Raw genomic sequence first — 25,458 nt, 5'->3', positions numbered from 1 at the left:
CCCGTCCCCTCGACCCCCCGTTGTCTACTCCTGTGACTTACCCTAACACAGGGACTCAAGTTACCTTACTCCCCTGCTTCAATCTCACTCCACTCCTCCCCAATAGCTTTCCACAACATGCTGCGTTTCCCATTAGTTAAAAAGTAACTTTCAGTAGCTCCCTTAACTATAAAAGGAATCTAAAAAAATAGTTCAAAGATGTACAGTTAACAAAAGGTCCAGTTGGACACAAAGCCACTTAATTCAAAACGTAACCGCAGCCAAAATAGCTCCGAGTTCCCCAGAGGGCCCCTTTAGGGAAATGCCTAAACCATTTCAGGACAGAAGAGTAACTCAAACTATAACTGAAGTGACGTGGAAATGTAAAAGATGGGGAAGGGTCCACACCATCGTACCCACTGCCACTGCCATCAGGCAGGACTCCCCTGGAGAGACAAAGGAGGGGCCACCCCACACCCACTCGCTGAGGGTATGTACACCATCACCATCGCCCAACACCAAAAAGAGGCACCGTTCCCCCTCCCACCCCGGGAGCTGCTGCGGCTCTCCCTGAGAAGAGACAGGTAACAGGACCCCCACTCCACCATCCCCTCTCTCAACCACGCATTCTGCCACCGCCTCAGTATCCTGCCCCCTGCCAGGCGGTGTGTTCTGGAGCCCAGAACCCAGCAGGGTGCCTACCTGCAAGGGCTTGCTGGACCCGGCTGGGCTTCGGCATCTGCACGGGCACAGCGGCGGGGACGCTCCCGGGGCTGCTGGCAGGGCCGCTGGGGAGGGAGGCACTTGGGGAGAAGAGAGAACAAAGCTTACTGGAGGAGCCAACTTAGCAGGAACAAGAGTCAGAGAAAGACCAAGATAGGAATATTGCTGGTGTTGCCGGGGTCCCCTTCGCAGCTTCACTTTGCATGGCTGCCTCTGTGTGAGTGAGGATTTCTGGTTTTCTTTTCATTAAAAAGATCCTGATGTCTGGAAAGAGAATCAAAAAAATCTGATTTTCAGCACTCTTAGACCCAAACTAACCTACAAATCTGAATGCCAAGGATGTGACGCCCAGAGACGGCCCCACCACCACTGCAAAAATCAAGTGGGGAAGTCAAACTCCAAGCCAGACACTGAGGAGGGGGAGCATGGGCAGGCGGGGCAGAGCAGTGATGGACGGGAGAGAACACTGCTGGGGGGTGTATCTCCATTTTTTTACAAGTGATCAAGAAGGAAGCTTTAACTGTCCAAAAAATATGTTTTCCTGGGCAATTCAGACTCTGATGACAATCCTAAAAGGATTCTGAGCTCACTCGCTTTGTCAGAATGAGGGCTCTATGGCACCTGGAAAGGGGAAATCTAGCAGCAACCGCTCTAACAAGTACTCAAGACCAGTATCACCAGTAATATGATCAGTCAACACCAGGAACCCCAAAAACAGTGCTCTGAGAAGGACAGAAGACCATTTTTGTGGTTCCTGCCAAAACTGCATAATCTCAAGCATGAGAAACCAACAGACAAGCCCAATAAGGGACATTCAACAAAGTAACTCTTTAAAAGCGTCAAGGTTATGGGAGATAAAGGGAGGAACTCCTACTGGAGGGAGGAAAGGGAGAAAAACTGGATACAAAGTAGGGTCGCCCAGGATCCTGGGACAGAATGGGAACAGCAGCAGGAAAACGGGTGAAAACTGAGAAAAGTCCTTAGTTAATAGGAACATACCCAAGGCAATTCCCTGGTTCTGACAACTACACTGCAGGTAAGAAAGATGTTTACGAGAGAAGTCAAGGAATGGAGATATGGTAACTGCACTATTTTTAAATTTTTCTATAAATCTAAAACCAGTTCAAAATAAAGAAAAATTTTTTTGGATTTTTTTTTTTTTAATGGGGATTTTGCTTCGCACATTAACTACATTTGGGTCATTTACTTGGTTCTAAGCCATTCTATTTCTCAAGTGATAATAAATGTATGCAACACTGGAGCCCAGTTGGCCAAGATGGCCTGAAAAGCCTGCCAATCCTCCCCCGACTCCCCGCGACCCAGTTCAAGTGTCTTCCAGCCCATCCCTGCCCCATGTTAAAGATGACCACACCAGGGGGCGCTTGGGTGGCTCAGTCGGTGAAGCCTCCAACTTCGGCTCAGGGCATGATCTCACGGTTCGTGGGTTCGAGCCCCGCGTTGGGCTCTGTGCTGATGGCTAGCTCAGAGCCTGGAGCCTGTCTCTGGATTCTGTGTTTCCCTCCCTCTCTCTCTCTCTCTCAAAAAAAAGATAACCACACCAGAAAGGTTCTGAAACTTTCACACAGTCCCTGCAGAATCCCAGAATCCCCAAGGACAGGGTCGGGTCGTATTGTCTGTTCCGTGGGGCCTGGCTTGGGGCTGGGAAGGCACTCAGGAAATGGCAGACAGTCCCCAACTACTGTGTGGCCCTTACAGCTGCCAGCAAACTAACAGCCTGCCTGGTTCCCACAAGTGCTTCAGGAAGATGCCCCAGATCCTTCCAAACCACTGGCCCTGGGTCACAGATCCCACTGGTGGCAACCACATGGAGCTGGCTGGTCCTGCTTCAAACCCCAATCTCACACTCAGCTAGTCCTGAAGCTGCCAGGGCCCCGCATGGAGCTCAGCAGGTGCTTCAGTACTTGTTTGAGTGAAGAAAGAGGTTGTTTTGTTTTCATTTCTTGACTGTTCTCCCCAAAGAGAATAACCTGTGTGGCCACACTGCTCACATGGTGGCTCCCTGCCCGCCTCGGCTATACTCAAGCCCAAGGCAAAAATGGACCTGGCTCCGGAGTGCTCTGTTAACGCAGGGGAGAGCCGCCTGTTCAGTACACCTGGGCTAGGGTTTTGGTCCCACTAAACTGTTTGATTTGAAGCAACCACCACCCCCTTCCTCAGCCCGTTTCTCCATTTTAGTTTTTTAAAGGAAGGTAGATGATCTCTGATGGTCTTTGCAACTCTCAGGTTCTATAAGTGAAGAAATTCCAGAAGGTAGAGCCCTTCCAGTCATGGGCTCAGGCAACCTTCCCAGCCTCCCCCATTGCCGGCTGCCTACAAGGCCCACCCCGGCTTTCCTGTCTGGGACTACCTCCAGGAGCTTCCAAATGGAGTTCAGAACAAGACATGAGGATTTCCAATCTTCTGTGAAGGCGAGACTGGACAGCCCCTGGGCAAAGGGCAGAGCTGGGAAGCTGGACCAAGGAAATGCACAGCTCCCGCCAGCTCCCCACAGGTGGGCGAGCCAGCACCCATCAGCAGCCCCATGCAGCACGAGGACCGTTACACGGGAGGTCCAGAGACCCCGCTAATAGCACCCGCTCCAGTTTAAAGCTGTGTGCCCTTGGCCAGCTCAAGTCCCCTTCCTGAGCTTTAATTTCTCTATCTGTAAGATGAGAATAATTCTGAAAGGCCCCTTGGCTGGTTGGGAGGCTCAATCTGCAGCCCAGTACAAATGTCACTGTTCCTCTGTTCTCAGAGGAGCAAAGGGGATACAGGAAAGCTGAGGAGCCGCCAGGTACCTTCCTGAGGGCTCCCACTAAAATCTTGAAAACTGCAATACTGGAGCAAAAGGAAATGTCACACTTCCCAGCCTAACTCCTTAATCTTAAGCGGGGAAAGGAAAGACATGGAAAGGGAACAGAGCTGACCCAAGGGGCCTACAGCCAGTCAGGAGGCAGGCCCCCCTGGGATCCAGGACTCCTGAGCACGCAAGCCTGGTGGACAGTGGGTGAAGAGTGCTTTTAGAGGCTCGGAGAACGGCAGCAGCAGGAATGGAGCACATGAAAGCAAGCTGGAAAGCCATTTCCAAGGGCCACTTAGTGTAAAGGCAAGGCGCCCCAGGGCTCAGCCACACCAAAGCTGCAACAGACTGCTGGTCACAATCACTACCCCAAGTCATCAAAATGTTAAGCCACCACACCCTCTATTAAAGAAGACAAGAGTGTGCATGACACATTTTGGAAAGGTTTCCACCCCACATCATTAAAACACGAGTTTTGGTGCTTAAAGGGATAAAATTCAGCAACTAGGAAATTTTCTTAAACCCAGGCAGTGACAGACAGACAAAGTCCCTTCTCAATGGATTACTTACTGCCTACTCAGAAAGCCTCCCGGGCCATAAGGAAGTCAGTCGGCCAAGGTTTTACCCAGGTTGAGCAAGAAGCGATCTGAAACCACATGGGTTCCCAAATAAAAACCACACGGGTTCCGCGAATTTTGATTTCACTCACTCACATGTTCTTTCCAGTGGCTACCAGTAAGTACAGCTGGTTCTCAGGCTTCCCCAGCCCATGGTGCCGCCAGCCTGCCACTCTCCAGAAAATTTTCACCTAATGCAGTTGACAATCATTCGCTTTGGAGAACCAGACCACAGCCCCCAGGGAGACCAAGGTGTTGAGTGTTTTCGATCCTCCTGGCCCGGTTGGGTCAAGACACCGGGCATTCATCATGCCCCCTCCAGCTCTACAATACCCACCGGAAGGGGGTGAACTGAAGAGGGCCGATACAAATAAGACATGGGGGAAATCATGTTTTTCCAAACAGGGATAGGCCCATGCGAGTGAGCTGGGCCTCTCCCAGCTCCCAAAAAGCAGAGGAGATAAAGATGAACACCCACCTCAGGAGGACAGCTCCTTTGAGGTGGTTTCAACTAACAGAGCTGGCTGGCCTGGTCCCTTTCCTGGCTTAAAACCAAGGCAAGCAGAGCAAGTTGCAACACGCAGGCCCAGAAGCAAAGGTAAGACCATCCCTTCCGTAACTTGCCAGGCCTGTACCAGGGGGCCCACTTTGGCAGTGTCTTGGGCCCTTAGGCTGGGGAGGGGGGATGCCAGAGAAGCCTCAGGAGCGACCAATGGGAGTCCTGTACCAGGAGAAAGCAACAAAGCCCATCAATTAAGTCACTTGGCTCAATCCCAGAATCCCAGTTTCTAGAACTATCTAGAAACGTGCCTCAAAATAATTTATAAGAACTTAAGAAGCCCCAGGAGGCTCAGCAGAACTGACCAAGTAGAAGCAGCTCTGGACCTGCTGGTAACCATTCTGGGCTGGCCAACAGCACACTCTTCTCTGAAAGAGTCTGACCCACATACTGGAAGGCGCCTCACAGCATAGCAGGTGGGACTCGGACAGCACAGAGCCCCGCTCGCTAATGCCTACGTGAAAATCCAGGGAGGCGGCCAAGTGAAGTCTCCTGTAGCCCCATTCCCAGAAAGAGCTCAGGTCCACATACCCCCCATTCCCTGAAGGAGATGCCCGGGAAGATGCCCTGACCTATTCTCCTCTGGTCTAGGGGCTCCCCCACCCTCATCCCTCAGGACATCGCTGCCTTCCTGTCACTCTTTAAGACAGCTTCAAGAACTCCATGTGTTCCTTCCGGCCTGCTGTGGGGCCTGGTTTAACCCCCTACTCTGCCACTTGCTGGCTATGCTGCCTATCCTGTCAACCTCAGTGTGCTCACCCGTAAGCTGAGGACACCACCTCCCATATGGTCATTATAAGAATCACTGAAATCACTCACACAGCCTGCTCAGTAGGGCCTGGCTACGTGTGCTCAATGAATGGCAGTTGTCATCCTGTCTTATAGAAGCTGGCAGGGTCCTCTGAAACTTAGCTTTAAAAAACTGCTAGGCATGCCTGAATGGCTCAGTCGGTGAAGTGCCCAACTTCAACTCAGGTCATGATCTCATGGTTCGTGGTTTTGAGCCTCACGTCGGGCTCGATGCTAATAGTTCAGAACCTAAAGCCTGCTTCAGATTCTGTGTCTTCCTCTCTCTACCCCTGTTCTGTTTGTTCTCTGCCTCTCTAAAAAATAAACAAACATTGGAAAAAAATGCTAGAAGCCCAGGAGCCGCCAAGAAAGTCTTGTCCACACTGGGAAGCCCTCACCATGGTCAAGGAGGCAGGGATGGGGCTGGGTAAGGAGTGCAGCAGCACCAAGAAACTGACTGGCCGACGTCAGTCCAAACCAACAAGATGCTGACCCACTTGGGGGGCAGGGCAGCCACAGGCCTGCTACAGGGTCCCAACATCCAGTCACTACCCACCCTCTCCGGGCACCATCTCAGAAACCAGCCCCCCATCCCAGTTACCATTTGGAACTCTCTAAATGTTCTCTAAGCCCGGGGCGCCTGAGTGGCTTGGTCGGTTAAGCGTCCGACTTTCGCTTAGGTCATGATCTCGCGGTTTGTGGGTTCGACCCCCGCGTCGGGCTCTGTGCTGCCAGCTCAGAGCCTGGAGCCTCTTTCAGAGTCTGTATCTCCCTCTCTCTCTGACCCTCCCCTGTTCACGCTGTCTCTCTCTATCCTAGAAATAAATAAAAACATTTTTAAAAAAAATAAAAATAAAATAAAATAAATAAATGTTCTCTAAGTCCAACACCCTCAGTAATGATCACTGGACAAGGCCCCTCGTCAGTGACAGGTCTCCAAGCACCCAGGGAACACCCCTCACTGGCCACTCCAGGAGGTTTCCTGACTTTTTAGGTGCCCCCTCATCTGGATGGTGCCCATTTCATCATGCCCCTCAAGAAGCAGAGAGCCCCAGGAGACACCACACCAGACTACACCAGCATGGAAGCCATCCTGTCACCTGACACCACCTGCCACATACTCCGCATTTTGTTTTCTCCTCAACCGTTAAGCACCAACACTGGGCTCATAGCTTTCCCTGGTCCAGACTGTGGGCTCGTGTGGGAAGATTCCACGTCTGTGTCTTTGGTGCCTGGCACAGAGGAGGAATCAACAAAACATTGTCAGGTGCATGGCACGAGCTATGTGGCACACAGGCACACCTTTACCTGCTCTACACCAGCCTCACTCTCCTGACTAGATGGACGAAGGAAGGCATTACTGTTTTAACCCACGTGGCAACGATCAGCGTTCAAGCACCAGAGATCACATAAGCTCCGTTCAACGCAAGGCTGTGGAAGGCCAGCACCCGGGCTCCAGGTGGCACAGGCAAAGGAGATGACGCAGAGACAGCAAGGAGGCAGGGGGCAGGTCTATAGGTATTTGGGCGTATCTTCCCAGCTAAGTAAAAGCAGAAACCCAAGCCCACTGACAGGGCACAGACGTGGACAAAATGACCCTCAATAACACAAGATACCTGACTCCACTGGCAGTGGGCAATCCTGAGGGCTGGTGCTGTGGTCCCAGGTGGGAGAGGCTGGAGCGGTAGACGGGCTGGTTCCCCAAGGAGGGTGGTGCCACACCCCAGGGATTGGTGGTGTTCAGCCTGGGTGCAGACCTAGCCCCAGAGAGTGAGGGCTTATTGTATGGGGCAAAGGCCTGGTGGGCCCCAAATACAATGGCGGTCCTGTGGGGAGGCTGGGGGACAGGGTAAGCAGGGAGGTTGGTCATGGAGTGGCGGTAGCGGCCCGACACGGGGCCGGTTCCACTGCCGTTGAGGCACTGATGGCAAGAGCAGGCGACTCCCGTGTGGCCTGGTGGGGCAATGATGGTGGTCACCGGATATGGGGGTCCCGCTTGACGCCGCACTTTACGGCAGAAGCTCGAAGTCTTGTTGGTCTGCGTGTAGGTGGCGTAGTTGACGGTATAGTTGTACCCCAGGGGAGCTAAGTCCACGAGCTGGTTGCCCCTGGCCACCTGTTGCTCCAGGAAGTCACAGACACTGGCTTCATATGCCGTCCAGGAGCCATCGTCACTCAGCCACTCCCAGACGATGCCCCGTCCCGGGGCTGAATGCTGGGGGAACAGATGCCTCCGCACAGCCCGCATGGTGCCTGTTTGAAGAGGGGGAGGACATGTAAATGGTTCATCTGCTAGCCACTCCAAAACAAAAAAAAGTTTAAAACTTCCTTTTCTCAGTCGGTTGAGCATCCGACTTCGGCTCAGGTCATGATCTCATGTCATGGTTTGAGGGTTTGGGCCCCATGTCAGGCTTTGTGCTGACAGATCAGAGCCTGGAGCCTGCTTCGGATTCTGTGTCTCCCTCTCTCTCTGCCCCTCCTCTGCTCATGCTTGGTCTCTCAAAAATAAATAAACATTAAAAAAAGAAAACAAACACCAACATGGTCAGTGTGTGTAGGGTCATGTTGCCATCTGACCTAAAGGCTGGTACCAGTTATTCTTTCCAAATTTTGGGTGAAGGGTAGAAAGCTCCCTCTCGGTAAAGAAACTCTGGCCCAAAGGAATCTAGTGGCAGAGGGGGACCTGTGCTCCTTGGCAGGAGTAGGAGATGCCAGGAGCTTAGGTGAAAGAACAGCTGTGGCTCAGATTCCAGGCTTTTTCAAAATACTGCTAATGAGGAAACATACGTAGCTTCACTTGAAAGAAAGACAGACAGAAAGACAGACAGAAAGAAAGACAGAAAGAAAGAAAGTTAAGAAAATTAAACCGGCCATAATCCAACCACACAGCTTCTCTCACAATGCATCTCTTCCCATCTCGTCTTCTAGACATGCCCTTTCAGGGAGCTGACAACCACACTGAAAACTTTTCAGGCTGTTTTCTTGTGTTGGGCCTTGCATCTCTAACACTTTATATACAACTCATTATTCACTGTTACAGAAGTCTCTTAAGTGGACCTGCTATTCCCTTTGACTCTCCAGGCAGCAACTACAGGGAAATACCCTGTGGTTAGCTTTTATTCTTAATAAACCAAACCTGAAGACAACAGAGAAAAAGGGTTTCCAAGAGCACTTGCCAGAAGATGATCACTGCAATTTGCTTCTACTGGTCTCCTCGCCCCACCCCGCCTCCATCCTTGGCAGCCAGAGGGATACTCTTCACCTCCAAATCAGATTACAGCACTCCTCTGCCCAAATCCTCCCATAGCTCCCCCTTTCAGAATAAAAGCCAAGGGGTGCCTGGGTGGCTCAGTCAGTCGAGTGTCTGGATCTTGACTTCAGCTCAGGTCTTGATTTCACAGTTTGTGAGACTGAGGACTGCGTCGGGCTCTGTGCTGACAGTGGGGAGCCTGCTTGGGATTCTCTCTCTCTGCTCCTCCCCTGCTTGTGCCCTTTCTCTCTTTCCTTCGTGCACTCTCAAAATAAACAAACATGAAAAAAAATTTTTTAATAATAATAATAAAAGCTAAAGTCCCTTCAAAGAACAACCTTCCCCTCCCTCAGGTTTGTCTTTGTCCCCCTTCCTGGTGAACCAGTCACCCAAGCTCAAACCTTGGCCTCTCCTAGCACTTCCGTTCCCTGGTTAACACTTACTGCCATCTAACACAATACACAATCTCCACGTTACATATCTTGTTTGCTGCCTTTCTCAGTGGACTCCAAATATCAGGAAGGCAGGGACTTTCTTCTGTAGCCAACTGATTGGAAGCCTTAGTCCTCACACACCTGAGGACGCTGCCATAGGGATCAGAGTAGTGTTTCTCAGTCTCTGCACCAGCGACATCCTGGGCCAAGAATTCTTTGTCACGGTGCCAGTCCTGTGCATTTAGCAGCATCCCTGGCCTCTACTGACTAGAAGCCAGCGGGTCCCTTCCCCACTGGTGAAAATTAAAAATGTCTCCAAACACTGTGAAATAAACGTCCTAGGGGACAAAATCACTCCCAGCTGAGAACCACCGGGTTAGGCGGACAAGGCACAGCTCTGGGGGGAGATTGGTGGTCCCATTCTTGGTAATACTGACCAAAACCCACAAAAAGCCCAAATGTGAGCACACAGGAGAATGAAGTAACCTGCTCAGGTCACACGGACATCGTGCAGCAGAAGCAGAACTCATCACCAGGCCCCCCTTAACTAGCACGGCACTCTACCTCCGTCCTGGCCTCCCTGCCCGCAAGCCCCTCCAATCTCTACAGGTGGAGGCAGGCAGCTTGGGTTTGAGCAACAGGGGGAAGGGGTGGGGAGGGCCTCTGCACTGTGCTCTCAAGGCACTCCCTACTACGAAAAGGTACATCCCACACTGTGCCACCTATACCACTCACAGCACCTGTCTGGGACAGGACGAAACTCCAAGAGTCAACTCTACATAGAACCCCATGGTCAGCATGATGTCTGGCCCAAAGCAGGTGCTCCAACATATACTAGAGGCAGGAAGGGTCTTACCAGTGTCCTGGCGGAACTGGGTCCAGCTGGGGAGGTCAATGATGTAAGGGGCCAGCAAGGGGTCAGCTTGGCCTAAGGGGATGCTCTGGGCCAGACTCCCCAGCCCAAAGCGCTGGCCCTTCTGCTGGACAAACTGCTGCTCGATGTAGCTGCAGACGGTGGCACTGTAGGGGTGCCAGGTGCCCAGCCCGTCCTGCCATTCCCACACAGCCACTGCCACGGGGCTGGTGTACACCTGAGCCAGGGAAGGGCCTGGGGCCATGGCCATCTTCCCTAGGACTCCCTCTTCTTTCCCAAATGGTTTCAGACCACTCTGGGCTGGAGTCTCGGGTTCATTGCCCAGTGCTTCCAGTAGACCTGTAAACAGGACAGACAGTTATCAACATATACAGTGTCCCTGAGAGTTGGCCTCAGTGCAGGGAGAAAGAAAAATCACATTCTCCCATAATCACTTTTTTTCCTAAAAGAAAAGAGCATTGTGAATCAAGTACCTGATCCTGTCTCTTTGTTCATGCAGCCAGGAAGAATTCGGTCAACCAAGCAACATACCTGGCTCTGTAAATGTTCAGGGAGATACAGTGGAGTGAATTTTGGGTGCTAATCAACAGCCCAGCCTCTTTTTACCAATCGTTTCCCTCTGACCTAACTACTGAGTGTATCCTTTTATACTGTTTTCGTGAGTCGTCCCAAATCCTTTGTGCACTGAGGTCATGATGCCCCTTACACCTGTGTGAAGACTCCTTGTTTGGGAGATACTGCTATGCTCCAGATGGGAAAAATCTGTGTCTCAGAAAGGACTGGGGCGGGGGGAGGGGGGGCGCCCTCAAGGGCACAGGAGAGTAAATGGCAGAGCTGAGACTGAAAGCCCAGTCCTAGCCCACCCAGGTCTCTGGGCTACCCCAGGAGGCATCATTAACTACGAAGGGTGCCCTAGATAAACAGTAAGATCTCACAGATGCAGAAAGCCGCCTCTCCACACCCGGTCTGGGCCTAGCTGACATCACTCAGGTCCAGAGAGTTTACACCCAGCTTCTGAGACACTCTTCTCTCAGCTCCCCCAGCCCATCCTCTTCCCTTGTAAACTCTACTCAGCATTGAGGCCCAGCCTTCGTGGTTCAGGGAGCCCTTCTCTGGCCAACTGTCATGTGAGCTTCTCCCTTGCAGTACCCACCAGAACTCTAATGCCTCTATATATGTATGAGTAGGATGACGTTCCAGATCTTTCTGCCCCTCCAGACAGCAGTAAGCCAGGGAGTCTGTCTTGTCCACAGTCATATCGCCAGCCCCAGAAGAGACCTTGTCATGTGCCAAGTGTTATATACATACTAGTTCAAAACACAGCTGAATAGGAAGTCGCCTGCAGAGGTCTGAAGAAGGGCGCTATGGTGTGAACGTACCATGCCAGGCGCCCAGAGCACCAGCACCCAGAGTTCAGGAGGAACAGGACCAGTGTAGTGGCGAACACCAAATATACTAGTCTGGTATACACCTAACAGACTGACAAGGCGACATATCTCCCACTTTACAAGGCTCAAAAAGGTCTCATTGAAGGTCACATGAATACTGCTGAGTGGCAGCAGAGAACAGGCCTGGATCAACCCAGCTCTAACCTCCATTCTGGGAGAGGAAAGCTCAGCCTGACTCCACCTTGGGCTCCACTTACAGTTCCCGCTGAGAAAGGGGGAAGGAGAGAGGAAGCTGTGTCCCAAGTCCTGGAGCACCCTCAGCTGTTACAGCACATCTACCCAGGGCCCTGGTGCCAGTGTGGTTCCCAGTCACACCACCTGCTCGGATTCCTACACAACCCTCATAAGCAAACACACTGAATTTTCTCCCCATTTTGCCAAAGAGGAAACCAAGGCCCAGGTAGTTGCAGGGACTTGCTTACACAGTGGGACCCTGGGCTTTTTGAAGCTGTCCCTGAGAGTCCACTGCACCGTCAAGGTTTCGAGAAGGCCAAAGACACCTGCCTGACAAGGAGGGCAGAGCTGGAGCAGTAGGTGAAAAGAACAGGCACAGGTTTACTTACTCCACTCGCTGTATCATCCTGATGGAGGTACCTAAGCTCTCCGATTTGATTTCTCCCACTTGACAATGACGATACCAACATCTACACTCCATGCTTTTCACGAGCATTCAGACAGGTGTGTATAAAGCACCCAGTACAGCACCTGGCATACAGCAGATATCCGCCCAGCCTGTCTTCCCTCCCTTTCCCTGGCCCCCCCTCCCTCCTGCCCCCGGGCCTCCTCCCCACCCCTCAAGTCTGGGTGAGGAGCGGCGGCCCAGGACAGCACTGGGCTACACAGCATGAGAATGTGGGCGATGAGTCAGGCCTGCAAGAACGCAGAGCACACCCACAGGTGCCAGAGCCGCCAGTGAGCTGCCAGCTGCTCCAGTGAGAGCACACATCCTACTCTGGAGGATCAGACCTGAGATGCCCTTGGGCTGGCTGGCTTATTAGCTCCGTGACTACAATTAGAAGTCTCTGTAACCACATCCAGGTACAAATCACAGGACCGGTTTCAGAGCCAGTTACTCCCAAGCCCTGGGAGTAACTCCTGGCACCTCCTGGCAGGCGTTACTCGCCCGTCAGGTAGCGGGGGCCTCCCACAGGTCGGCACACGTGGTACGCCCCAGCATGTCCGCACAGCCCCATATGAACCAACTCGCAGAACTCTGCCCAACAGCCAGAGAAATGCAGTCTGGTGCTGCAGCTGAAGCTTTTCCTGAACGTGTTCGGCCTCCACCGACCAAGGGCCCACCCTCCTCAGGCACTGTTGGGGTACTAGAGACCCAGAATGAAGAAGACACGGCACACAGCCGCTGCTCCCCCCTCAAACCAAGGCCCCCACCTTATGTCCACCCATACCAAATTCTACAAGTGCCAGAACATTCAAAGACATTTCCTACCACCTCCCCGCTGGAGATCCAGATGGCGGTCTTCTCTTCACCAAGAACCCAAGCAAACATGCCCATCTTTCCAGACTCAGCCACAGCACCCCGTCTCCTGAGGCCTCTGACCCACACCTTCACCAGACAAGCGCTGACTCCGCCCACCCACGTGTCTTCACTGCATCCCTGACTTATCTGCAAGGCGACATTCGCTGGTTTCAGTGTCTGGCTCCCCAGTGGAACAGGAACTCTCTGAGGGCAGCACTAGTGCTGACCCAGAGCGGGGCTTCAGTTCTTCAAATGCCTAATATCCCAGAGGGTCTGAAACACCAGCGGGAAGAAGAGAGGTGAGCCTTCGGTTCCAGGGGCCTGGGGCACATTTGAAGCAACACCCAGAAACGCCCACTGGCATTTCACTTGGACACAGCAATTACGCACATACAACAGCCACGTCAATGCGCCCATTCTCTGCAACAACCTCAGCCATCATGAAGCTGCAGTCCAAAAACCTAATTTGTCTTGGCTCCTAATGATGGGGGCTATTTAGGGTGTTCCTAATTATGAAAATAATAATTATTATAATTGGCCATGGAAACAGTCCTCAATCTGGAAGTAACCTGAACACCTACAACAATGGAATTCTTAAGTAAGTTACAGTACATTCTAACGATGGAATAGAAATCTTGAAAAATGTTTACAAAAGCCTTACAGACTTGGGGCACCTGGGTGGCTCAGTCGGTTGGGCAACTGACTTGATTTTGGCTAAAATCAGGATCTCATGGTTCAGGAGTTTGAGCCCCACGTCGGGCTCTGGCTGACAGAGCAGATTCTCTTGCCCTCCCCCATTCCTGCTCTATTTACCCCTCTCAAAGTAAATAAACATTTCAAAAAAAAAAAGAAAGGCTTACAGACCTAAGATAATGCTCACAACAAATAAAAAATACACGCTATGGAACTGCAGGCACCTACTGCGGGGCACACACTCTGCCTGGTGCTCTTGTCATCCAGCTCTCAACCCCCAACTGGAATCATCTCCATTTTACAGAGAAGAGAACTGAGGCTAAAGAAAATTAAGAATGGGGGTGCCTGGCTGACTCAGTTGGAAGAGTGTGTGACTCTCAATCTTGGGGTTGTAAGTTTGAGCCCCACATTAGGTATAGAGATTACTTAAAAATAAAATCTTAAAAAGGAAATTAAGAATCTACCAAAATCTGTGATGCCATAAAGTCCTTTCTGCCCTGCATAAACTAATATTTAAAAGGCTGGAAGGGGCACCTGGGTGGCTCAGTTGGTTAAGCGTCCGACTTCGGCTCAGGTCATGATCTCATGGTTTGTGGGTTTGAGCCCCGTGTCGGCTCAGTGTCGAGAGCTAGCTCAGAGCCTGAAGCTTGCTTCGGATTCTGTGTCTCCCTCTCTCTCTGACCCTCCACTGCTCACGCTGTCTCCCTCTCTCTCAGAAATAAATAAAAACATTTATAATAAATAAATAAATAAATGGCTGGAAGGAAGGGGGCGCCTGGGGGGCTCAGTTGGAGGAAACTGCGACTCTTGATCGCAGCAAGTTCAAGCCCCATGCTGGGTGAAGAGATTATTAGAAATAAATAAACTTAAAAAAAAAAAAAAAAAAGGTTGGAAGAAACAACTCGAAATGTTAACAGGAGTGATGGAATTATGGGATTTTTTGTGTTTTTCTACCTCTTTCTCTACCTGCAAGTGCTCTATGATGGTCATATTTATTACTTCTTAAGAGACCAAAGTTTTAAAAAGTATCAACAGGGGCACCTGGGTGGCTCAAACTGGTTGAGCGCCTGACTCTTGGTTGCAGCTCAGCTCATGATCTTATGGTTTATGGGTTCAAGCCCACGCTGGGCTCTGCACTGGCAACTTGGAGCCTGCTTGGGATCCTCTCTCTCCTTCTCTCTCTGCCTTTCCCCTCCTCGCTCTCTCTCTCTCTCAAAATAAATAAACTTAAAAAATTAAAAATAAAAAATATCAACAACTTTGACCACAAAAAAAAAAACCTTCCTGCTTTCCTTTGTATTTTCTTGTGGGATTTAGCTGCAAGTCATGTCCACGGTACTGTGGCTGTGAGGCACAGAGGAATGTCGCTGTTCTACCAGAGAGGCGTTTTCACACATAAGAGAAAAAGTTACACGTGTCTCAGAGTCTTTCTATCTCTAGAGGAACTCAGACAAGCTTCCGAACAAGATTTGAGCTGGCACAAGAATGTGAGTGAAAACCATCCTGTCTAATTGTGGGCCTCCAGGTGGGTGAGCCACACAAAGGGACCTCACCACAGAGGCGGCCTCTAGGAAAAAGGCCTCAAGAGTGGTTTTTAAAGCGGTGCTCGGACTGAGTGATCACCACTTTGCCAACACACTTCATCCCCCCAATTCATCCCTCCCAAGTCCACCCAAATTATGTAATGGCTCCGCACATGCCGGGCTCAGCGGTTCACCCTTCCGCCCATGCCTGGACAGTGGCTGTCCCACACCCTCCACTCTCCTGAGTGGAGATGGAAATGGAAAGATCTGTCAGAACCCCCCTATGCTAACATGCGTGTGTGTGTGAGTGCACACACACACACACACTCCACACTTGCTGACTTTAAGGCAGTCACTTCCCTATCTGTAGGCTCCACCACTCAGGCAGTCGGATAGATTTACCAGCCTTTTACAAGCAGTGGGGTCTGATCAGAGGCCGCCCACTGAATAAAATACAGGAACATGAAGTGCTCTTTTTGACACGGAAATGGCCTCCATTCCTTCTTCTCGAAAGGCCCAGGATGCTCTGCTGCAGAACAGAAGAGTTCTGAGGGGCATGGATGGGAAATTAGCGAGACCAGGTGACCAGGAAGCCTAGTTTTTTTAAGTAGGCCCCACGCCCAGGCCCAACATGATGGGGCTTGAACTCACAACCTTGAGATCAAGATGCTTAACTGACAAAGTCACCCAGGTGCCCCAAGGAGGCCTATTTTCTATGCCACCTCTCCTTTGGGCCTTTTCCAAGAAGCTCGGCCTCAAACTCCATACCCACCAGCTGACCCAGGAAGTGTAACCTTCCTAGACCTCTGACAGTGCAGCCAGCCCCCCGGGCCCTGTCAGGAAGCCCTCCCGCAGACCTGGGAAAATCCAATCCTACACACAAACCTATCCAAAGAAATGTTCTACCTGACTAGAAATGTTGTTTTTACTACAAATTAAAAAGAATGGAATGTTATTTTCTCGACTATCAAAATAGTACACACACACACACACACACACACAATTTCAATACTTGCTGCTGGCAGAAGTACACGGAGTCCTCATACCACTGGGAAGGATAAACCCTTTCCAGAAAAGTGTGGTAATAAGTATCAAGTGGTTTAGAAATGCTTACTTGCTTTGACCCAATAATCTAAGGAGATTATAGAAAACCTTCGACATATAGGTATTTGTCATAGCACTGTTCTGACCAGGTAAAAGAGAAGCATAGAGAAAACTCAACAGAAACACCAAAATGATCACAATGGCCGCCGCTGACCAGAGAAACCGCAGGAGGCCTTTTGTTCGGCTTCCTTACACACCTGAACTCCTCACATTTTCTAAAGTGAAAGTATTACTCTGTTAGCAGTAACGTCTCTTTAAAATGCCCAACACTTATGGGGCACCTGGGTGGCTTAGTCGGTTAAGCGTCCGACTTTCGCTTAGGTCATGATCTCGCGGTTCGTGGGTTCGAGCCCCGCGTCGGGCTCTGTGCCTCTCTCTCTGACCCTCCCCTGCTCACGCTGTCTCTCTCTCTCTCTCTTAGAAATAAATAAAAATATTTAAATAAATAAATAAATAAAATGCCCAACACTTTTAAAAGATCATCAATATAAACCAAACCAGCACCACTGCCGTGACTTAGCATCAGTGCTTGAGAAGGCCACTAACTACCCCAGCGGGGGTAGGTCACAAACAACAGATATTGTCAAAGTACCATGGCACCTCTTTGCCAAGAGACATCCTCATCTCTGAGTTGCAAGAAAAGGTATAAAACGGAACACCCAGCCGCCTAAACTACTGCAAGAGGTAGGCACTGCAAGACGGGGCTTTTGTCTTGAAAAGAGATGGCTCAAGCCAGAGACGCCCAGAACATACTAGGTTGCTGAGATATGGAAGGATACTGATACGTGATCTCTCCCTTGCATGCTGGGCTGCTGGAAGGGAAGTGACAACTCCTCTAGCGGTACCTACCTGAGCCCTCCAGGGACTGGTCAGGGCAAAACCTTCCGAATAGGGCACCGAAAGCCACAGGGCAGCCAGGTGGCAGGCACTAGCAATCTTCTATCCCCTGTATCGAGGGATCCCCTTCAAACCTTCTCTGCCAGGAGCAATGTGACCACTGGCAGCCGGTCAGGACAGAGCCCTGGTCCCCAGGCCTACCGAGGGGTCAAAATGGGGGAGTAGTAGAAGCAGTGGCAGGAGTAACAGCTATGGCTACCAACCAAGAGCTTACGATGCACCAGGCACTAAGTATCTTGATGGGTCCTGGGGCGGGTCTTCTCTGGACTTTACAGAAGAGGAGATGAGGCAAAAAAAGATGAGCAACCTGCCCCAAAATATACAGGTCTAAGGAAACCTAAATCTGTTCCCAGAGTCCACTGAGACAGAAAGGGTCCCCCGACGCTGGACAAATTGGCCTGCCAGATGTTTTTTCCTGGCCTCCACAGTTTTCAGTTTTTTAAAAAACTGAGCTGATGTTTAAGACTTGGAATATTCACCATTAAAAAAAAAATTCCAGATTTCCAGCTTCTGGAAAGCAGAAAGTTGGCAACATTCGCAGCACTGACGTAGATTCGTTTTCCATCGGGCAACAACTAACTAAACCACTATGGTGGCTTGGACACACTCTCGCCAGGTCACCAGTTATCACGACACCCCCTGGGAGGAGTCAGCAAACTTTTCCTGTAAAGGGCCAGAAAGTACATACGTATTTCAGGCTTTGCAGAACAGGGGTATCTCTCCCATCTACATAAGTTGGCCACGCCAGCGTGAAAACTGCCACAGACAATGTGCAAACTAACTGTGGAGTGATCAATGTACAGCTTCCCCAACATCATCGCCATGCTCACACTGGGCTATAGTTGAGAAATGTTTCTCGGAACCTATTTCTTTACCAAAAGTAGGCAAGGGCCTCTGCAGACACGTACTTTCCCTAGTACGTACCCTGTGGAATCTTTCTTAAACCCACTCCTCCCCTCTAGGAGAAGCAGCCACTTCTTTTTTTTTTTTTTTTAATGTTTTTATTTATTTCTGAGAGACAGAGAGACAGTGTGAGCAGGGGAGGGTAAGAGAGAGAGGGAGACAGAGAATCTGAAACAGGCTCCAGACTCTGAGCTGGCTGTCAGCACAGAGCCCAACGCGGGGCTTAAACCCACGAACTGTGAGATCATGACATGAGCCGAAGTCGGACGCTCAACCAACTGAGCCACCCAGGGGCCCCCAGAATCGGCCACTTCTAACAACCAATGTCCATGTAATATCCGAGTGCAATTATCTACCTGGCCCTCCACTAGGGCATAGCCTCCTTAAGGCAAGGACTAAGGTTATGAAAAGATTTTTTTAAATAACACAGAGAACAAGGACTATAAAAATAAATAAATAAATAAATAAAAATAGGGGCACCTGGGTGGCCTGGTTGCTTAAGCATCTGACTATTGATTTTGGCTCAGGTCATGATCCCAGAGTCATGGGACCAAGCCCCACATCAGGCTCCGCAGTGACAGCATAGAGCCTGCCTGGGATTCTCTCATTCCTCTCTGCCCTTCCCCCATTCATGCTCTAAGTTAACAAATACAAAAAAAAAATAAAAACAAACAAAAACAAACCATATCACTATGTTAAAATTAAGAACAGTTGTTCACATGGGGTACCCAGGTGGCTCAGTCAGTTAAGCATCCAACTTTGGCTCAGGTCATGATCTCATGGTTTGTGAGTTCAAGCCCCATGTCAGGCTCTGTGCTGACAGCTCAGAGCCTGGAACCTGCTTCGGATTGTGTGTCTCCCTCCCTCTCCACCCTTCCTCCTCTCGCACTCTGTGTGTGTCTCTCTCTAAAAAATAAACATTAAAAAAAACTTTTTTAAAAGGATGGTTGTTCAACAAAAGAGGTCTTAAGTAGAATGACCTGTTACAAGCTGGAAGAAAATATTCACAATATGAACAAAAGATTGAAATCAAGAATATATAAAGAACTCTTACAATCTATAAGTTGGCAAAATCATAAGCAACTACTTCATAGGAAACACATAGGCCAATAACCTCATGAAGAGATATTCAATGTCAGGGAATAGCCCCATGTCAGGTTCTGTGCTGGCAGCTCAGAGCCTGGCGCCTGTTTTGGATTCTGTGTCTCCTTCTCTCTCTCTGCCCCTCCCCCACCCATGTTTTGTCTCTCTCTGTCTCAAAAATAAATAAACTATAAAAAAAGATTTAAAAAAAAAAAGGAAAAATAAAGTCTGCTTATAGCGAGTGTCAACAAGAATGTGGAGCTACTAGCGTCCCATATGCTCGTGCCGAGGGACTGGATACTGGTAGGACCACTTCAGAAACAGTCTGGCTACATCTACGAAAGTTGCGCATGATGACCCAGCAAAACATCACCCCTAAATTCGTACCCAAGAAAACCTCTTGCACCTGTACTACAGACATGTATGGAAATGTTCAGAGCAGCACACTTTCAACAGCAAAAATCTGGAAACAACTAAGTGCCCCTCAGTGGAAGATCAGATGCATAAGCTGTGGCGTGTTCACTCCATGGATTATTCGGTAGTGAATACAAATAAATCAGAGAACGTGCAATAATATGGGAAAATCTTAGCAACATCTTCTTACCTTCCTTAAAAACACAGGTACAATAAAACTACACGAGCATGAAAGCGAGGGGGTAATGGTTATCTCAGGAGGGAGAGAAAGATCAAATGATTACACGTATACTTTTTTTTTGTTTTGGGTGGTTGGAACACAGGAACTTACTACATTCATTACAAATCACTTAGGAAATAAATGAAAGCAAGTCATGCATGAACAGTGATGAGCAGGTACTAATCCAGCTCTGTGTTTACCCGAGGTAGAAGTTAAAACTAACACATTTTAACCCAAGTGCCAAGCTCTACCCCTGACACAGGGTTTCTGTGCGGCCCACGGCCCCATTCCTGCTGGCCTCTTAGGTACTTTTAATATGTCTGAACCTAGGAGTGCCTGGGTGGCTCAATCGGTGAAATGACTGAATTCAGCTCAGGTCATGCTCTCGTGGTCCGCAGGTTCGAGCCCTGCGCCGGGCCCTGTGCTGACAGCTCAAAGCCTGGAGCTGCTTTGGATTCTCTGTGTCTCCCTCTCTCTCTCTGCCCCTCCCCTGCTTGTACTCTGTCTCTCTCAAAAATAAACAATTATTGGGGCACCTGGGTGGCTTAGTCGGTTGAGCGTCCGACTTTCGCTTAGGTCGTGATCTCGCGGTTCGTGGGTTTGAGCCCCGCGTCGGGCTCTGTGCTGACTGCCAGCTCGGAGCCTGGAGCCTGTTTCAGTCTGTGACTCCCTCTCTCTCTGACCCTCCCCTGCTCACGCTGTCTCTCTCTCTCTCTCTCCTAGAAATAAATAAAACATTAAAAAAAATAAAAAATAAAAAAAATAAATAAACAATTATTTGGGGCACCTGGGTGGCTCAGTTGGTTAAGCGTCTGACTTCGGCTCAGATCATGATCTCATGGTTCTTGGGTTCGAGCCCCGCGTCAGGCTCTGTGCTGACAGCTAGCTCAGAGCCTGGAGACGGTTTCAGATTCTGTACCTCCCTCTCTCTCTGACCCTCCCCCGCTCACACTGTCTCTATCTCTATCAGAAATAAGTAAAATGTTTAAAACAATAATAAATAAATAATTACTAAAAAAATTTTTTTTAATTTAATATGTCTGAACCCAGACTCATCTTCCTTCCTAATTCTCTTTTCCCCCTGGATTCCCTGGCCCCAGGCAGTTAGGAGAAAAAGCTGGGTTTCTAGATCCTCACAACTTTCCCCCGCCAGCCCTGCAGCTGCCGCGGCTTCCTTTTTCTCCTCCCCTTTCAGGCCCTGGTGCTGGCATCTGCTTGGGACTTGTATGCCTCTTACACTGATAAGTATTCTCTCTGAACCGTCTTCCCCAAATCTGTCTCTCCTTCTGGTCCACCTGAGAGGCAGGTCTGAGATTGAGCCTCCCAAAGTACACTTTCGGAACAAAGTTCAAGTTCCTTGGATTGACACGGAAATCCCATCACAGTCTGGTCACTTCCTATCAACTGTATTTGCCAGTGCACTTCCCTTCAGTGCCTTCTTTTTGCCTACAGCTCCCCTTCCCCCAATCCATCCCTGAAGAGTTTAATGATACCTGCTACCCCCATGTACATCCAGTTTTCCCACCTCCATACCTCAGCTCTATACAGAACCACCCACGTAGCCACACATCCTCACCTTACCCATACTTTCAAGACCCACTTCATTTACTTTTTATTTTTTTAATGTTTACTCATTTTTGAGAGAGAGAGAGACAGAGAGAAAGCACCAGTGGGGGAGGGGCAAAAAGAGAGGGAGACAGAGGATCTGAGAGGCAGGCTCCACTCTGACAGCAGAGCCTGATGCGGGTCTTGAACTCCCAAACCGTGAGAGTATGACCTGGGCTGAAGTCGGACACTTAACCGACTGAGCCACCCAGGCACCCCAGGACCCAATTTAAACAGCACCTCCAAGATGCCTCGATGTGCCCAACTGAAAGAAAACACCTTCTTATCAACTTACACGGCACCTGTCTGCTCTTTACAGTTCTCTCAGTCCATTCTATCTATGGACTATGAGCAAACTGGGGGCCACACCTCTCATGGCGTAAGGAAAACAGTCACAAAGAGAATAATTCAGGCGCCTGGGTGGCTCAGTTGGTTGGGCGTCCAACTTTAGCTCAGGTCATGATCTCTCGGTTTGTGGGTTCAAGCCGCAAATCGCGTTCTTCACTGGCAGCTCAGAGCCTGGAGCCTGCTTCGGGTTCTGTGTCTCCCTCTCTCTCTGCACCTCCCCAGCTCGCACTCTGCCTCTCTCTCTCTCAAATATAAACATTAAAAAATTAAAAAACAAAAACAAAGAGAATAATTCAGTCTAATGCATCCCATGCTTTCCAACCAGTGTGCTCACTTAGTACGTCCTCATGGAATTCTAAAACCCTGCTCCCTGGAGCCTTGGCAGGGCCCCCAAAACCCTCCACACTCTGCCCTCTGCCTACTTCTCCAGCCTCCTCTACCCCACACCCACCCCTTGCTGCTTCTGGCACAAAGAACTGCTTACAGTGGCCCAGGCACACCAGGTAACTTCCAGACTGTGCAGGCACTGACTCCTCTGTGGGGCTTCTCCCCTCCTTTCCAAGTCCTCCTCCTCTTCCTCCTCCAAGACTCATCTTTGTCATCCTCTTCTCCCTCCTACCCCTTCCTGGATGAACGGCAGGGGTGGGGGGGGAGGGCTCTGCTCTGCGATTCCTCCAGCTTCAACACGACTCAACACATATCCCCCCGACAACACCTTGCCACCGGTCTATGGTTGGTCTGTTCCACCCAACCATGCGCTCCCTGGTGACAGAGCTCTTGTTGCTCACCAGTGGACCCCAACACTGGGCGTGGATGGGCCCTGACACAAACGAGGCACCCAGTTTTGTTCACAGGGGGAAAAAAAAAAAAAAAAAAAGACATAAAAATTTCCAGGTCAGCTGCAGGACCATGACTTGTGTCCTTCATCCCATAAAGCATGCCTTATGTGGAAACCACGCGGAAAGCATCCTCTAAGACTGGTTAAACAGGAGAAGCCCTTGGCAAGAAAGCACTTGAATTTATGTGAGACAGCTGGCAATCAACAATCAACTCTCAAGGCTGACTTTTCATCCCGGAGACCTCAAATTCCAGCCTCCCCTGTCTCCACCTCCACGAAAAACCAGACTGAGGACGCAGCAATGTGACGTCCCCGTGGCCCTTACCTCTTCTCTCTGGAGAGCTGGCACACACTGTCCCTTCTGGATGGTGACACCAGATCCTCAGGAGGAATGACTTGTTCGAGTTCCCATCTTGATATGAAACACAAACAACAAAAGCCGAGCAAATCCGAAAGTCTTGCTGACTCGGCAACACAAATTCCAAGGCACCTTCGCCAACAAGGAAAAAGATGATCAGGTTTAAAACCGAGAAACAGCAGTCAGGGAAAGCGAATGCACAGATGTTGGGTCCGCGCGCTGCGGCTGGGGGCTGGAAACCACCAGATTTATTTTCCAACAGCCTGGGCAGGGCACAAGGTACAGCAGTCTCCCTCCACCTACTCGGTCATCAAGGGTACAGTGGAAACAAACAAACAAACAGCTCAGCAATTTCATGAAAAGGCCTAAACGGACTTCATAAGCCACTCTGCGGTGGTTAAGTATCCAAGAAATTAACATACCAGAGAGGGGGAAAGTTTGGCCAAGGTCACAGAGAAGTACAAGAGGCCTAGTTACAGCTACCCTGATGGTAAAGCCTGAGGTTGGCTACCAGGAAGCTCACCTTCTAGAACTCTAGAGGAGCTAGGATGGCAGGCAGAAATATTCTGAGTGAATTCTTAAGGGTCCAAGCGCCCGTGCACACACCATTTCCACTGTTACTGGCACTTAGGGAAGTGGAACCAGGGTGGAGGGGAGCAGCTGGCCTGAGCGGAGGGGGGCGCATGGAAGGCCAGCGTCAGAAAAGGGACTCTTCTAAATCCTCCTCCACATACATTACGCACCCCTCAAAAGTAACCCAGGGCCCCAGGAAACCGGAGTTTCCTGGAGGGCGACCCCTACTTGAGGCGAGGGAAGCAGAAGTACGGAGCAAAACTCTTTCAAAGTACGGCCCCGGGCTCCAGCGAAGTCGTTCACCTGAAGGCAGACCCCGGGAGAATCCCCACCCTCACCCGGTAGCCCGGTGACAAGAACACCCCCGACCCGTCCCGGTCCTGTCTGTGGGGAGGGGTGCCCTCCTCGCTACGGCCCCGAACTCCCAGGGTCTGCCGCCCCTCCCCCTGCTAGCCCTTCGGCTTCCACCCGGCGTTCACCCTCGCACCCGGCACCCAGTCCCGTCCTAGGCCATCGGCGCCTCAGACTTCCCGGACGCCGCGGCTTGTCTTCCCAATCCCCCCCGCCCCCCCGGACCTCACCCGGGGCTCTTGCCCAGTCCGGCCCTCCCTCACTCGCACGCCCGCCCCCTTCCGGTCCCAGCTCGGCTGGGTCTCCCCGCTCCGCGTCCCCGGGACCCCAGCCCTGGCGACAAGCAAGTGACCTGCCCGCCCCTCTCACCGAGGCTGAGGAAGGCGAGGGGGGCAGGCTGAGGGCACCGCCGCGCTCGGGCTACAGCCGGGATTCGGCCTGGGCACCGCTCCCGCTGAAGCTCCGACTCTGAGGAGGCAGCCAGAGTGAAACTCGGCGTCGCAGCTTCCTAGCGCTCCGGTGCGCATGCCCCGGACGCGGGGCCTTCTGGGAAATGTAGTTCCGTGGGTTGGGGGCAGGGCGGGGCCCAACCCGTGGCGCACCTGTTCAGGTGTATCCATTCCTCCTCAGCCTGTTCACTCGCTGACTTCATTAACTTACTGACTCGTATTAGGTACTTTTTAACCGATACATACGTGATGTCAGGCCCTGTGCTGAGTACTGGGGATTAGAACGTGAGTTATAAACTTGGTTTCTCACCTCGGAGAGCTTCGTATCTACTTGGGGAGACAGATACTCAAACATAGAATTACACTACGGTGGGATAAGTGGGAGTTTAAACACAGGAGTTGGAGCACAGAAGGGTGTGCTTAATTTGAGAGGGGGTGTGAGGAAGACATCACAAAGGGGTGATGCATGAATTGGATTTTGAAGCATATATAGGGGTTTGCCAGATGGAGTACAGGAAGTTCTTGCAAAGTGCCTGACATAGGGAAGTGTGAAAGTGCCTGACACAATCAGGAAGCAGTGAAATGTTCCCTGTGGTCAGGGTAAAGGGTATATGGAAAGGCTGAGGACAGAGAAAATAGACTAGGGTGTGTTGGAATAGGAATAAGGGGAGCAGGGTGGGTAAGATTATGATCATCTTTAAATGCCATGCAAGGACTTTAGGCAGCTGGAGCCAATAGAAAGATTCAAGCAAGGGATGACAGTCAGCACTGCAGTTTAGAAGGATACTCTGTGCGGTAGGTAGAGGATAGGTTAAAGGGACAGAGAAGAGCTGGGAGACCAGTTTGGAGGATGTTGCTGTAGTCCCGATAGAAGGTGATAAGGTCTGAGCCAGGTTGGTGACTGCTCTTCTGGGATCACAGACCTCCCTTTCAAAGCTAAAGAAAGCTATTCCCAAAATATGCACGTGTACATATACAATCTTGCCCACAGTTTTAGGGGATTCGGAGTTCTCTGAATCTTGGACTCTAGTTGAGTATCATTACTTAATCTAATGCCCCTTGCACTTCATCGGATTTCAAAAGGAGACACTCCTGTAACTCCCTTACCATTCAGTTCAAAACTTCATTTTACAGAAGAGGAAGCTAAGG

At 50.5% G+C, this 25,458-nt stretch overlaps 1 protein-coding gene across 3 annotated transcripts in view; it reads right to left on the bottom strand.

The window, feature by feature from the left end:
- Positions 1-24,362, bottom strand: part of DTX2 (deltex E3 ubiquitin ligase 2) — a 36,868-nt gene extending 12,506 nt beyond the window's left edge. For 2 of the 3 annotated variants that reach the window (XM_039243501.1, XM_039243504.1), the window contains exons 1-5: positions 24,230-24,362; positions 22,904-23,068; positions 10,008-10,364; positions 7,084-7,720; positions 682-782 (exon numbers count right to left, since the gene is read on the bottom strand). In XM_039243501.1, the coding sequence (XP_039099432.1) occupies positions 682-782; positions 7,084-7,720; positions 10,008-10,275 (1,006 nt within the window). In that variant the 5' untranslated portion in view covers positions 10,276-10,364; positions 22,904-23,068; positions 24,230-24,362. The remainder of the gene's footprint in view (positions 1-681; positions 783-7,083; positions 7,721-10,007; positions 10,365-22,903; positions 23,069-24,229) is intronic. The other variant, XM_039243503.1, reaches the window with a different exon arrangement.
- Positions 24,363-25,458: the final 1,096 nt, after the last annotated feature.

The sequence above is a fragment of the Hyaena hyaena genome, unplaced genomic scaffold, assembly GCF_003009895.1.
Source record: "Hyaena hyaena isolate Hyena2069 unplaced genomic scaffold, ASM300989v1 scaffold_228, whole genome shotgun sequence".
Lineage (NCBI taxonomy): Eukaryota > Metazoa > Chordata > Mammalia > Carnivora > Hyaenidae > Hyaena > Hyaena hyaena.
Note: the sequence above shows the minus strand (reverse complement) of the source record. Positions and strands in the feature narration are given on the sequence as shown.